At 39.5% G+C, this 15,164-nt stretch overlaps 1 protein-coding gene across 1 annotated transcript in view; it reads left to right on the forward strand.

Moving 5' to 3' along the window:
• OTOGL (otogelin like) overlaps positions 1-15,164 on the forward strand; it is a 346,660-nt gene that overhangs the window by 262,323 nt on the left and 69,173 nt on the right. The window contains exons 48-51 of the mRNA XM_073651595.1: positions 3,670-3,771; positions 3,847-3,951; positions 6,267-6,307; positions 9,171-9,234. Of these exons, the coding sequence (XP_073507696.1) occupies positions 3,670-3,771; positions 3,847-3,951; positions 6,267-6,307; positions 9,171-9,234 (312 nt within the window). The remainder of the gene's footprint in view (positions 1-3,669; positions 3,772-3,846; positions 3,952-6,266; positions 6,308-9,170; positions 9,235-15,164) is intronic.

Below are 15,164 nucleotides of genomic sequence, written 5' to 3' on the forward strand. Positions count from 1 at the left end.
ATATATATATATATATGTGTATATATATATATATATATATATATATATACAGTACAGACCAAAAGTTTGGACACACCTTCTCATTTAAAGATTTGTCTGTATTTTCATGACTATGAAAATTGTACATTCACACTGAAGGCATCAAAACTATGAATTAACACATGTGGAATTATATACTTAACAAAAAAGTGTGAAACAACTGAAAATATCTCTTATATTCTAGGTTCTTCAAAGTAGCCACCTTTTGCTTTGATGACTGCTTTGCACACTCTTGGCATTGTCTTGATGAGCTTCAAGAGGTAGTCACCGGAAATGGTTTTCACTTCAGGTTTAATAAGTGGGATTTCTTGCCTTATAAATGGGGTTGGGAACATCAGTTGTGTTGTGCAGAAGTCAGGTGGATACATAGCTGATAGTCCTACTGAATAGACTGTTAGAATTTGTATTATGGCAATAAAAAAGCAGCTAAGTAAAGAAAAACCATCATTACTTTAAGAAATGAAGGTCAGTCAGTGCGAAAAATTGAGAAAACTTTGAAAGTGTCCCCAAGTGCAGTTGCAAAAAACATCAAGTTCTACAAAGAAACTGGCTCACATGAGGACCGCCCCAGGAAAGGAAGACCAAGAGTCACCTCTGCTTCGGAGGATAAGTTTATCCAAGTCACCAGCCTCAGAAATCGCAGGTTAACAGCAGCTCAGATTAGAGACCAGGTCAATGCCAGCATGGCTACCACAGCATCTTGCAGCGGTATGCTATTCCATCCGGTTTGCATTTAGTTGGACCATCATTTATTTTTCAACAGGACAATGACCCCAAACACACCTCTAGGCTGTGTAAGGGCTATTTGACCAAGAGGGAGAGTGATGGGGTGCTACGCCAGATGACCTGGCCTCCAGTCACCAGACCTGAACCCAATCGAGATGGTTTTGGGTGAGCTGGACCGCAGAGTGAAGGCAAAAGGGCCAACAAGTGCTAAGCATCTCTGGGAACTCCTTCAAGATTGTTGGAAGACTATTTCCGGTGATTACCTCTTGAAGCTCATCAAGAGAATGCCAAGAGTGTGCAAAGCAGTCATCAAAGCAAAAGGTGGCTACTTTGAAGAACCTAGAATATAAGACATATTTTCAGTTGTTTCACACTTTTTTGTTAAGTATATAATTCCACATGAGTTAATTCATAGTTTTGATGCCTTCAGTGTGAATGTACAATTTTCATAGTCATGAAAATGCAGAAAAATCTTTAAATGAGAAGGTGTGTCCAAACTTTTGGTCTGTACTGTATATATATACATATATATATATTTATATATACTGTATATATATAAATACTGTATGTAATAGCACCTCAATGAAGAAAACATTGATTCCAGAATTGAATTATTACTACAAACACCATAATAGGAAGAAATGTGATCTTAGTCGCATTGGCTGCAATGTGCTTGTTGGTGGAAATACAGGGTGGGCCATTTATATGGATACACCTAAATAAAATGGGAATGGTTGGTGATATCAACTTCCTGTTTGTGGCACAATAGTATATTGGAGGGGGAAAACTTTTCCAGATGGGTGGTGACCATGGCGGCCATTTTGAAGTCGGCCATTTTGGATCCAACTTTATTTTTTTCAATGGGAAGAGGGTCATGTGACACATCAAACTTGTTGAGAATTTCATAAGAAAAACAATGGTGTGCTTGGTTTTAACATAACTTCATTCTTTCATTAGTTATTTACAAGTTTCTCTTTGTTTACAGCCATTGACATATCGCAGAGGTTAACACGTGAGGAGCGGATAGAAATTGTGTTGATGTCTGGTGAACGCAGTACCCGGGTCATTGCAGCAGATTTCAATGCAAGACACCCTATGAGACCACCCATCTCCCATGCTACAGTTAGCAAACTGCGTGCCAAATTTCGTGAAATGGGTTCAGTGTTGGATTCGCCAAAATGTGGACGCAAGAAAACTGTCACTAATGAAGAAACATCAGTGGCTGTCCTAGCTTCATTCAGCGAGAGCCCACAGCGTAGCACTCGCCGCATGTCACTGGAGAGTGGCATCAGTGAACATCTTTTCGGCTGATATTAGCTACTCACAAATGGCACCCTTACAAAATCCAGCTGCTGCAGCATCTCAACGAGGATGACTCAGATCGGCGCACTGAATTTGCAGAATGGGCAAAACAAAAATTGGAACAGGACCCTCAGTTTACACAGAACATTATGTTCAGTAATGAGTCAAACTTTTTTGTGAATTGTGAAGTTAACAACCAAAACCACCGCTATTGGTCTGACACTAACACACAGTGGATAGATCCCTCCAAGACTGTTGGAACACAAAAATTGATGGTATGGTGTGGTATACGGTATGGAGTACAAAGATAGTGGGGCCATTCTTCATGAATGGAAACCTCAATGCCACTGGATATCTGAAATTGCTACATGATGATGTGTTGTCCTCTTTATGCACTGAAGATGGCACGTTCCCTGAGTTTTTCCAACAAGATGGTGTGCCACCACATTATGGGTGTCAGGTCCGAGCATTCCTACATGAACAATTTCCTGGAAAGTGGATTGGTTGTCGTGGGCCAGTTGAATGGCCACTAAGCTCTCCTGATCATTTTTATCTTTGGGGTCATCTGAAGGCAATTGCCTATGCTGTGAAGATACGAAATGTGCAGCATCTGAAACAACGGATACTGGAAGCCTGTGCCAGCATTTCTTCTGCAGTGTTGCTATCAGTGTGTCAAGAGTGGGAGAAGAGGGTTGCATTGACAATCCAACACAATGGGCAGCACTTTGAACATATTTTATAAGTGGTCATAAACTTGTAAAAATCTCATGAAAGAATAAAGTTACATTAAAACCAAGCACACCGTTGTTTTTCCTACGAAATTCTCAATAAGTTTGATGTATCACATGACCCTCTTCCCATTGAAAAAAATAAAGTTAAATCCAAAATGGCCAAGTTCAAAATGGCCACCATGGTCACCACCCATCTGAAAAAGTTTTCCCCCTCCAATATACTAATGTGCCACAAACAGAAAGTTGATATCACCAACCAGTCCCATTTAATTTAGGTGTATCCATATAAATGGCCCACCCTGTAGTGGAGGGAGCGTGGTGATTTAAAGAGGTTCTCCAAAAATATGATAAACCTGGAACCTGTGGCATAATTCAAAGTGCAGCCACCCTAGTCTTGTGTCAGTATTGCTGTACGCTGAAGAAACAAACTTCGAGACGTATCTCAACTGTCAAATGTGCTGCCGACATAAGCACACATACCTCTTTCAGCCGAGGAACAGCGCTGACATGAGACGGAATAAACCTTTTCACAAAAAGATTAATGGGAAAGATTGATTTTCCCCTATACTATGTATTCTTTCCTCTTTATACTCAGGGATTTGCAGTGAAGCTTACAGGGATTATGTACTCTACTGTGTTTATATTAGCTGTAATGTACAGGCGGACTCAGACTATAACTGATGAGCTTCTGTGCAATAAATATGCTCTGTGATCCTTAATAAGTATTAATAATGCCTGCGGGATTGGACAGTTTTAGTGTAATAGGGTTTAGCATAATAGCAAGAAACATTGCACTTCTGCCTTAGTGTTTGATAAAATACTGTTGTAGTAATGTATGAAACTGTAATAATAATTTGTTTTACACATGTAGTTTGTGAATCCTGTACAGAACCCGTCCCCTTTTGCAGAGATGGAGAAATGCTCACTGTAGATTTGAATACCACTGAGCAATGCTGTCCCCATTACATTTGTGGTAAGACTCTGGGAATTTTTTTTCAAACAGTACCTAAAATAGTATTTTTAACCATATAATTGCTCTTTTATTTAGTATGTGATGAGAAACTTTGCAATACACCACCACTGACCTGTTCTCCTGAATCCCAATTGGTCAAAAAGACATCAGATGGAAATTGCTGTCCAGACTGGTTCTGCGGTTAGTATGGATATGTATATTTTGTTATTTATGTAGACTAATTCTATAAGAAGCTTTGTTGACATGGCTTTCATTCTTACTTGATCCATAATTAATACTAAGGATCCTAAATCTGCTGGATTTATTGTTGCCGAAAGGGATTCTGTCAGTAGGATCAACCCTTCTAAGCCATACATATCAAACTCTGGCCCACAGGTTTGTTATTTGGCCCGCAACACCAGAACCACCACCCCTATGTGGGGCAATTATTCTGTATGAAGGACTACGTGGGGCCATTATCCTGTATGGAGGACTATGAGGGCCCATTATTCTGTATAGAGAACTATGGGGTCCATTATACTATATGGAGGACTATGTGGGGCCCATTATTCTGTATGGAGGACTATGTGTAGCACATTATTCTGTATGGAGAACTATGGGGTCCATTATACTATATGGAGGACTATGTGGGGCCGTTTATTCTGTATGGAGGACTATGTGGTGCCCATTATTCTGTATGGAGGACTATGTGGGGCCCATTATACTGTATGGAGGACTATGTGGGGCCGTTTATTCTGTATGGAGGACTATGTGGTGCCCATTATTCTGTATGGAGGACTATGTGGGGCCCATTATTCTGTATGGAGAACTATGGGGTCCATTATACTATATGGAGGACTATGTGGGGCCCATTATTCTGTATGGAGGACTATGTGTAGCACATTATTCTGTATGGAGGACTATGTGGGGCCCATTATTCTGTATGGAGGACTATGTGGGGCCGTTTATTCTGTATGGAGGACTATGTGGTGCCCATTATTCTGTATGGAGGACTATGTGGGGCCCATTATACTGTATGGAGGACTATGTGGGGCCGTTTATTCTGTATGGAGGACTATGTGGTGCCCATTATTCTGTATGGAGGACTATGTGGGGCCCATTATACTGTATGGAGGACTATATGGGGCCCTTTATTCTGTATGGAGCACTATGTGGGGCCCATTATTATATATGGATGACTATATGGGACTCCTTTTCTGTATGGAGGACTATGTGGGGCCCATTATTCTGTATGGAGGACTATGTGGGGCCCATTAGTCTGTATGGAGGACTATGTGGGGCCCATTAGTCTGTATGGAGGACTATGTGGGGCCCATTATTCTGTATGGAGGACTTTGTGGGGGCCATTATACTGTATACTGGTTAGTCCGTGACTTTGTCCAAGTTTTTGATTTTGGCCCTTTGTATGTTTGAGTTTGACGTCCCTGTTCTAAGCCGTCTACATGGGAATGTAGGTCATAGGAAGCTGAATAAAATTATGTCTTGATATCTGCAATCCGATGTCTTATTCCAGAGAAAGCCATGTTTTTCTTAATATGTAAAGGAGCTGTTAAGATCTATTGGTTGGACATAGATCTTCTTGATAATCTGCCTCCAGAGCTTATTTTAAATGAAAGGGAGCATTCCCAGTGTGAAACGTGTATACCAGTAGAGCAGACTGCCAGGCATTACTTGTCTCACACTGTTAATGTCCCTTTTCATTTAAAATAAGCTTCGGAGGCAGATTCTCAGGGAGATCTGAGTCCAGTCCATAAATCTTAACAGCTAATTTACATATTACAAAAAATGTCGATTACTCTGGAATAAGATATCCCGATATTGCTGATATCAAGGTATCATTTTATTCAGCTTCCTATGACCTGCATATCCATATAAACTACTTAGAAGGGTTAATCCTACTGACAGATTCCCTTTAAAGGTTCATGCTGCCCACAATTGCAACCATGTAGTTATTTCTCTGAAACGCCCCGATATTTCAGAAAAAATATACTTTTAAAAGCCGGCAAGGGACTACAGGGAGAAACCTAATTAGTCCAACGTGGTCCCCGGCCAGCTTCACAATCACAAAGCCAGGTTCTGATTCATACTGCCCATAGTGCGGGCGCCATTAATCTAGTGGCAGGTTCCTTTTAGATAAAATAGCAAAGCATGTTACATTATTATCACTGTCAAGCAATGAAAATCTGACTAAAGGTATTAGTTTGTGAACATAGCCTAAGAGTTTCTAAACATTCTAGATATTCAATAATGTGAGTAAATACCCAAATCCTTAGATGCCTGTGTACTTTTCTATGTAAGTATATAAGCATTACAAAATAAACTGTGTGTAGCTAATCTGCGCTATAGCCATTTTTTAATTTACTCAAGATTACTTGCTCTTAGGCCACGTTCACACGTTCAGTATGTGGTCAGTATAAATACTGATGTAAAATACTGACCACATTCTGAACGTGTGAACACGGCCTTATTGCTGAAAGTGTTCTTTTTTGTTGCAGAATGTAGCTGTGGAAATGACACCACTCTAGAATGTGCGCTGGTAAGAATATATTCATAACTCACATGTTATTGGAAAATCTATGATATCAGCTTTATGCTATACCACAAACTAGCTGAAATAACAGCTATTAATAAGGATTCATTCAGACATTCATTTTTCATTCACACATTCTCATGTGTTTTTCACAAATAGAACACATACACAATTTACCCTATAGAGCAGTTCATGTGCTCATATATTTCTTTTTGGGGGGGTGGGCGATTGTCTGCACAAATAGAAATGGAATCAAGTTCGACCATTCACGTCGGTTTGTGAAAAAAAAAAACAGCACTCGGAGGCAATCTGTGTCTGACTTCAGTGCTGTCCATTTTTTACTATTTAATGGGTAGGTAAAACTTTTTTTTTTTAACGCCTATGAAAAAAATGGATGCCAAACTGGTGGTGAAATGGACATATGGACCAAAAATGGCTGAAAATTGGATCCAATACACTGATGAGAAATGGTCTGTTTTTTATCTTTCTTGGCGCAAAATAATCCCAAAACATTTATGTGAATAATGCAATGAATACAAATTCTTTTTCAACATATTATACATACATATACAGTATTGTGTAAAAGTTTTAGGAAGATGTGGAAAAAATGCTGCAAAGTCAAAATGCTTTCAAAAATGGAAACATTATTGGTTTATTTTTTATAAATTAACAAAACACAAAGTGGATCAAAAAAACAGAAATCAATATTTGTTGTGACCACCCTTTGCCTTCAAAACAGCATCAAAGCATAAGTGCACATAGTTTTTGAAGGAGTTTGGTAGAGAGGTTGTTCCAAACATCTCTGAACTAACCCCAGATCTTCTGTGGATGTAACCGATGATGTTGAGATCAGGGCTCTGTAGTGGCCATGGCATCACTTCCAGAACTCCTTATGCTGCTTTATGGTGAAGATGTGATGAATATGGCTTTCCATGACATTGGCTTTATGTTTGGGGTTGTTGTCCAGCTGCAGAATAAATTTGAAGCCAATCAGATTCCCACCTGATGGTATTGCATGATAGATAAGTATCTGGCTGTATTTCTCACCATTGAGGACATCAATAAATGGGCAACTTTGAGGATCGTAGACACTGTAGTTGGCCAAAAAACTTAATGTTGCAGATAAAAGATACATCATCTTCCCTTCGAAATTGGAAAACATCAAGCAGTGTCATCAGCTCAGAACAGGAAGCAACAAGTGGGATTAGCTACACCCATCTACTGTTCGGATAAGTCTGGGCAGAAGAAGTCTACAGGAAAGAATTGTGGCCAAAAAATGTATCTTCAGCAGGAGCTCTGGACTGATGAGTCAAAATGCTAAATATTTGGTTGTAATAGAAGGCAGTATGTTCACCGAAGAGCTTGTGCGCAGTACAGTAATGAATGTCTGTAGGTAATAAAGAAGCATGGTGGAGATTCCTTCCAAGTTTGGGGCTGTATTTCAGAAAATTGAATTCGGGATTTGGTTAATATTAATGTTGTCCTCAGTGCTGAGAAATATAGGCAAATACTTATCCATCATGCAGTACCATTAGTGAGGCGGCTCCAAATTTATTCTGCAGCAGGACAATAACCCCAAAATTCCAATGTCATTAAGAACTATCTTCAGTGCAAGGGAGAACAAAGAATCCTGTAAGTGATGAAATGGCCCCCACAGAGCCCTGATCTCAACATCATTGAGTCTGTCTGGGATTAAATGAAGAGACAGAAAGATTTGTGCAAGCCTACAACGTCCTCTGTGGTCAGTTCACCAAGATGTTTGGAACAACATCCCTGCTGAGTTCCTTCAAATACTGTGTGCAAGTGTACCTAGAAGATTGATGGTGTTTTTATGTTTTTTTTATGGTGATATGATTTAGATTTCACTTTTGCTCATTCATTTTGCATTTTGTTTGATAAAAATAAAACTTTGACTGTAAAACTATTTTTGAAAGCATTCTTATGAGTATTTTGCAGCATTTTTTTCCACACTTGCCAATAACGTTTGCAGAGTACTGCATATATGTATGTTTATATGATAAATACATATATGTACATACACTGATGTACATATGTATATATGCAGAACAGAAAAAACAGTTTATATGTATAGGCCATCTGACTGAGCACCCCACCTCTAGGCCACAGGCAGTTTTAATTGCAGCAGAATCTAGCATTCCCACACACAAGCAGACTTTTGTCGCTTAGAGAGGAGTTCACATTGGCAGGGTTCTGGTATGACAAGAAATGCCTTACCGTGGCTACCAGGTACATATGAATTGGCCAATTTATGCGCTAAGATTTCTCAGTTATTTCTAATTTCTAGAGCAGTAATGCTATTCTAATTCATATGTTTCATGTTCGCATACTTAGCGTTGCAGAGTGCTACTTTTTTTGTTAGTTGTTAGTTACATATATGTGTATGGTACATAAAATATAAAAAAAGGCAACAGCAGCAGGGTCTTCAAAAAATTTAAAAAGTGTGAATTTAATAGCACCACATAATGTTGGACGTTTTGGCTCAATAATGAGTCGTTCTCAAGAAATTGTTGAGTCAAGGTTTTGCACACTATGTGGTGGTAATAAATCCACACTTTTTCAATTTTTCGAAGATCCTGGTACTTTTGTCTTTTTCATATTTTTTGGATTACTTTCAAGGAGTTGTTCCACCCTTATGGCAAAGTGAAAATGGCATTCTGGTTGACATCCGATGAAGGGGAGTGCAGTCACTGTTATGTGATTTTATTGTATATGTAAATATATACTGTATTTATAATATATATGTACATTACATTCGTATATATATATATATATATATATATATATATATATATATGTACATATACATATATATATATGTAATGATTAATAACATTTCCACTTAATACAGGGAGAGCTTCAGAGGATTGATACTGACCGGTACAGCCCATGTGGATGCATTCTTTACATTTGTGGTAAATTCATTTTCATTAGTTATATTATCTGTACCATCTAACATGTTTGTGTTCAATGGTGATATACTACAAGTCAATGATTTAATTTCTTTATTGTAATATAAGTCTGACATAGCACTCAATTCTTTTTACATGGCTTTACGATAGTAATTGTATATGGAATTTCCAGGGTAACTTAAGGTTCAAAACTTTTGTTTCTAAAAATCCTCTAAAGATGTCAAAGTACATTAAACATATTAAAAAACAGAAGAATCAAAGCAATTGCATGATTGAGCTGGCAGTCAGCTGCAAGGTATGCTGCTGCCAATCCCAGCCTCTTTGCTTTGGGGCACCTCACCGATGCTCTTGACTGAGTGTCCAGGGGCCCAACTGCCTCACCAACACCAGAGCTGCTGAAACCCCCAAACCTACTGTCTTATTCCCCACTATCCTGTAGAACAGGGGTCCCCAACCTGTAGCTCGGGAGCCAGATGTAGTTCGCAGGCCCATGATGTTTGGCCCGTGGCTGCCTGCCAGCTTGGTGCATTAGCACCAGGTCTAGCAAACAGCTATGAAGAGCAGATCTCCAGATGGTGAATTTTGAGAGTAGCCCCACACAGAAGAGCAGATCTGCATGTACATATTCTGGCCTTGGGGTTTTGGAGATAATTTAAGTTTGGTAAGCTGGAGACCGGATGATGATGCCTGTCACAGAAGGTGCTTGGACCTTGATACAACAGTGTGGTGGGAGAGATTGGAGGAAGAATACTGAGTGGTGGTATTGTGAGAACCCTCCGGATCTTGGTATACTGCCTTGGTGTGATTCCTGTGGAAAAGCTTTGTCTGTCATTAAACCAGTAATGAGGGCTCAGTGTGTTGCTACTGTAAGGGGAGCGGGAGCTGGATGTGGTTCGCAACTCTCTCTTAGACCTAAATGTGGCTCGCGACCCTCTCTTAAAGCTAAATGCAGCTCTCAAGGTCAGAAAGGTTGGGGACCACTGCTGTAGAATGTAAGCCCGGAATGGCAAGGTCCTCTACCCAAGTCCCCTATGTCTGTCACTGTTAGTTTGTTCATTGTAATTTCTATTTGTGTTTTGTATGTAGCCCCTCATCATGTACAGCACCATGGAATCAACGGTGCTCTAAAAGTAAATAATAAAAAACATATAACACACATGCATTATAACATGACTATCATGGAGCTTCTATCTAAGTCTACAATAGCTGGTTTGTGAAGGGAACCCACCTGCATGCTGTATTCACTGGCAGCATGAACTGCAGAATGGTTCCACCCTTATTAGGTAAATCTAGGTTTTACAGCATTTCAGAGGAAAATATAGCTTAATGAATGAGGTTCGGGCTGCATGAAAGAGCTGAGAACTTCTCTTTACTTTTATCACTATTGTTGTATATGTGCAGTATACAGTAGTATAACTAGACTCCTATGGGCCCCAGTAATGCTTCAAAATAATAGTCGTTCAGTTACCAAATATTACCATAGTGTTACCGAAAAAATGAGCTATACCAAATCTAACATACCACATAAAGGGGATAAATATAAATACCAAAACACAATGCCCATATATTATCACCACACAGTGTCTGAGTATAACCACTGTCCTGTTGCTGAACAAAATCCACTAAATCCTGCACAGTAACAAGACCCGCCTTTTATTCCTCCATTAGTAATAGAATCCACAAAAATAAAATATACTACAGTAGTGATGTCTCTCTTTGTGATCCCATCACAGTAGAAATGCTTCTCTCTGTAACCCTCATACAGTATTAGGCCTCCTTCCCATGTACGTGTTTCCGGTAAGTGTGGCATCCGCTTTTTTCACGGATTCCACACATACCCATTTTAGCCTATGGTGATCTTCACATGTCTGTGTTTTTACACGGACCATGTGTCCATGTAAACCACAAGGAAACATGGCCGTTTTATTTTACGGTAGCACAGATGACAAGGGCCAATACAAGTCTATGGGTCTGTAATGACATGCATGTGCCATCTGTGTGCCAACAGTGTGCTATCCATCTTTAACATTGCAAAGTATAGGAGAAACTTTGTAATTTCATTCCCTTTTTATCCATACTGACAAAACACGGATGACACACTGATTGAAAACATTGATGACACCAGTGCAGGTTTTTCATGTACGTGTTTTATACGGACGTGTGAAAGGGGCCACTTGCTACCATGAACTACAAAATGTATGTTCTTCATTCTGGCCCCCATTAGTATTTTTTTCACCCAACCTGTATTAACCGGTTCCCGACCGCCCACTGTAGATAAACGTCGGCGCTTGCTGGGCTCTGTGCAGCGCCGACGTTTAAAAACGGTGGGTGGTCTCGCAGCGCTCAGGACCCCCAGGGTCCTGCAAGCGCTGCGATTCCGGTGCAGAGCGTTAGCTCTGACAGGGGACATCATCGGGACCTAATTGGATCAGGTCCCAGTGATGTTAACCCTTTGCTATGTTCTATATGCCGCGATCTATAGTGATCGCGGCATATAGAAGATAGAAGGAGTAGAGGGAGTCGTCTTACTTACCTCTCCGACGACCCCTGATAGCTTCCAGGACCTGGGGTTGCTATGGCAGCTGGAGGTCACATGACCGCCTCCAGATCTGCCATATATGGTGTCCTGCCTGGCTCAGCCTGCAGCTGAAGCCAGGCAGGAGACTGACTGTGAAACAGTCAGCGAAGATCTCATGTAATGTAATACATGTCTATTACATTACATGAGATCAGTGATCAGAAAAATAAAAATTAATGTCCCATACAGGGACTAAGTAAAAATGTAAAAAAAAGTAAAAAAAAAGTTTTTAAACTGTTAAAAAAAATGACAAAATATATAAAAATAAATAAATAAAATATTAAACCAATAAATCCGTATATTTTTACAAAACCAAAAAAAGTATACATATTTGGTATCGCCGTGTCCGAAACAACCCGAGCTATAAAACTGTCACACTAATTAACTCCTTCTGTGCACACCGTAATAAAAATAAATAAAAAACGGAGCAAAAAAATATGCCTTTTCATCATATTGCCATACAAAATGGAGAAAAATGTGATCAAAAAACAAAATAGAAATAAAAATGGTACCGCTGAAAACGTCATCTTGTTCCGCAAAAAAAAAGCCGCCATACAGCTCCATCAGCCGAAAAATAAAAAAGTTATAGCGCTCAGAATAAAGCAATGTAAAAAAAATATTTTTTTCTATAAAATTGTTTTATTGTGTAAAAGTGCCAAAACATAAAAAAAAATACAGTAAGTGTAGTATCGCTGTAAACGTACTGACCCGAAGAATAACGCTGCCTGATCACTTTTACCACACGCAGAACGGCATAAAAAAAACCTCAAAAAACAATTCCTGAATTGTTTGTTTTTGTTAATTTTACCTCCCAAAAAACGGAATAGAAAGCAATCAAAAAATGTCACGTACCCAAAAATGGTACCAATAAAAATGTCAACTCATCCCGCAAAAAACAAGCCATCACATGACTCTGTCGGCCGAAATATGGAAAAATTATAGCTCTCAAAATATGGTGATGCAAAAACTAGGTTTTGCAACAAAAAGCATCTTTTAGTGTGTGACAGCTGTCAATCATAAAAACCCGATATAAATCTGGTATCTCTGTAATCGCACCGACCCGAAGAATAAAGTAATCTCATCACTTATACTGCATGAGGAACGGCGTAAAAAAATAAATAAAACCAATTCTTCACCTGCTACTGATTTATTTATTATGTCTCCCAAAGATCGCAGTAAGGCTCTGCTCACATTTATCCTGCGCTCTGCGCTAAGCGCTTACACCAGAGTTTCCGTGTAAATCTCTGAAATATGTGATTCAGCCGGAACCCATGACGGAAGATTCCCTGTAATGAGGCAGATATAGGCCACTGTGGATGCCGTCTGGCCTGTGATCCCACGGTGTCATTTGTTTTAGGCGTGCATAAAAGTGCGGTTGGCTACAGTTTTGTGCACTTCTGAAAAAAAGGACACCGCTAAACAGAGGCCAGACGGAGTCCAGAGTAACTCTGCTGCCTCATTACAGTAAATGGATCCGGCAGGGGTTTCATCTGAATTACATCACTTGGAAATTTAGATGGAAACCCCGATGTAAGTGCTCAGCCTAGAGCGCCGGATAAATGTTACGTAAAATGTTCCCAATAAAAGCTTCAACTCAGTCCTCAAAAAAAGCTAGTCCCCAATCAGGTCCGTCATCTGTTAAAAATATAAGGGACTTCCAAGTTACTGGCAGCAGAAAGGCTCTGGAAAAGCGAAATGGCCCTTGCCCCCCAAAAGAAATTCAGAAAATTTTGTGCTCCCAAATCCAAATGCCTATTCTACAATAATTTGTTCTCCAATTGTCAAATAGCACTCCGTCCCCCCCAGATCTCGCCGTATGGCTGAGCGGTACGATACAGCCACATATGGGGTATTGCCACGTTTAGAAGAAATTGTGTGACACATTTCGGCACCATTTTTACCCATTGCCCTGTGTGAAAATGTAAAATCCGAGGGTAAAACATTTTTTTGTGGTAAAAATATAATTATGCTTTTTTCACTACCCAATGGTATAAATGTAAAAATTAAAAAATACTCACTACTTCCCTAGATGAATTCCTTGAGAGGTGTAGTTTATAAAATGGGGTCACTTGTGGGGGTTTCTGCTGTTTCGGCATGTCAGTGACTCTTCAAATGTCACATGGTGTCCTTTCTCTTCCGAACCCTGCCGTACACCAAAGCAGTGGTTTTCCCCCACATATGGGGTATCGGCGTACTCAGGAGAAATTGTACAACAAATTTAATGGTGCAATTTATCCTGTTACCCTTATGATAATACAAAATTAGGGAATGAAAAACATTTTTTGTGGGAAAAATGTGAAAATTTTATTTTTACGGCTCAATATTATAAACTTCTGTGAAGCAGCTGGGGGTGCAAGGAGCTCACCACACATCTAGATAAGTTCCCTAAGGGGTCTAGTTTTCAATATGGTGTCACTTGTGGGGGGTTTCCACTGTTTAGGCACATCAGGGGCTCCCCAAGTGCAACATGGTGTCCGCTAATTTTTCAAACAAATTTTACATTCAAAAAGTCAAATGGCGCTCCTTCCCTTTCAAACCCTACCGTGAGCCCAAACAGTGGTTTGCCTCCACATATGGGGTATCAGCATGTTCAGGAGAAATTGCACAACAAATTTCATGGTGCAATTTTTCTTATTACCTTTATGATAATGCAAAATTAAGGGATGAAAAACATTTTTGTGGGAAAAATGTGAAAATTTTATTTTTACAGCTCAATATTATAAACTTCTATGAAGCACCTTGGGGTTCAAGGTGCTCACCACACATCTAGATAAGTTCCATGAGGGGTCTAGTTTCCAAAATGGTGTCACTTGTGGGGGGTTTCCACTGTTTAGGCACATCAGGAGCTCTCCAAACGCAACATGGCGTCTGCTAATTATTCAGACAAATTTTACATTCAAAAAGTCTAATGGCGCTCCTTCCCTTCCGAACCCTGCAGTGCGCCCAAACAGTGGTTTTCCCTCACATATGGGGTATCAGCACGCTCAAGAGAAATTGCACAAAAAAATTTGGGGTCCATTTTTTCCTGTTACCCCTGTGAAAATAAAGAAAATTGGGTCTAAAATAACATTTTTGTGAAAAAAGTTAAATGTTAATTTTTTTCTTCCACATTCCAAAAATTCCTGTAAAGCACCTGAAGGGTTAATAAAGTTCTTGAATGTGGTTTTGAGCACCTTGAGGGGTACAGTTTTTAGAATGGTGTCACTTTTGGGTATTTTCTGTCATAAAGACCCCTCAAAGTGACTTCAAATATGATGTGGTGCCTAAAAAAATGTTTTTGTAAATTTTGTTGGGAAAATGAGAAATCACTGGTCAACTTTTAACCCTTATAGCTCCCTAACAAAAAAAAATGTTG

Source organism: Phyllobates terribilis, unplaced genomic scaffold (assembly GCF_046119375.1).
Source record: "Phyllobates terribilis strain yellow unplaced genomic scaffold, ASM4611937v1 Scaffold_11__3_contigs__length_659146591, whole genome shotgun sequence".
Lineage (NCBI taxonomy): Eukaryota > Metazoa > Chordata > Amphibia > Anura > Dendrobatidae > Phyllobates > Phyllobates terribilis.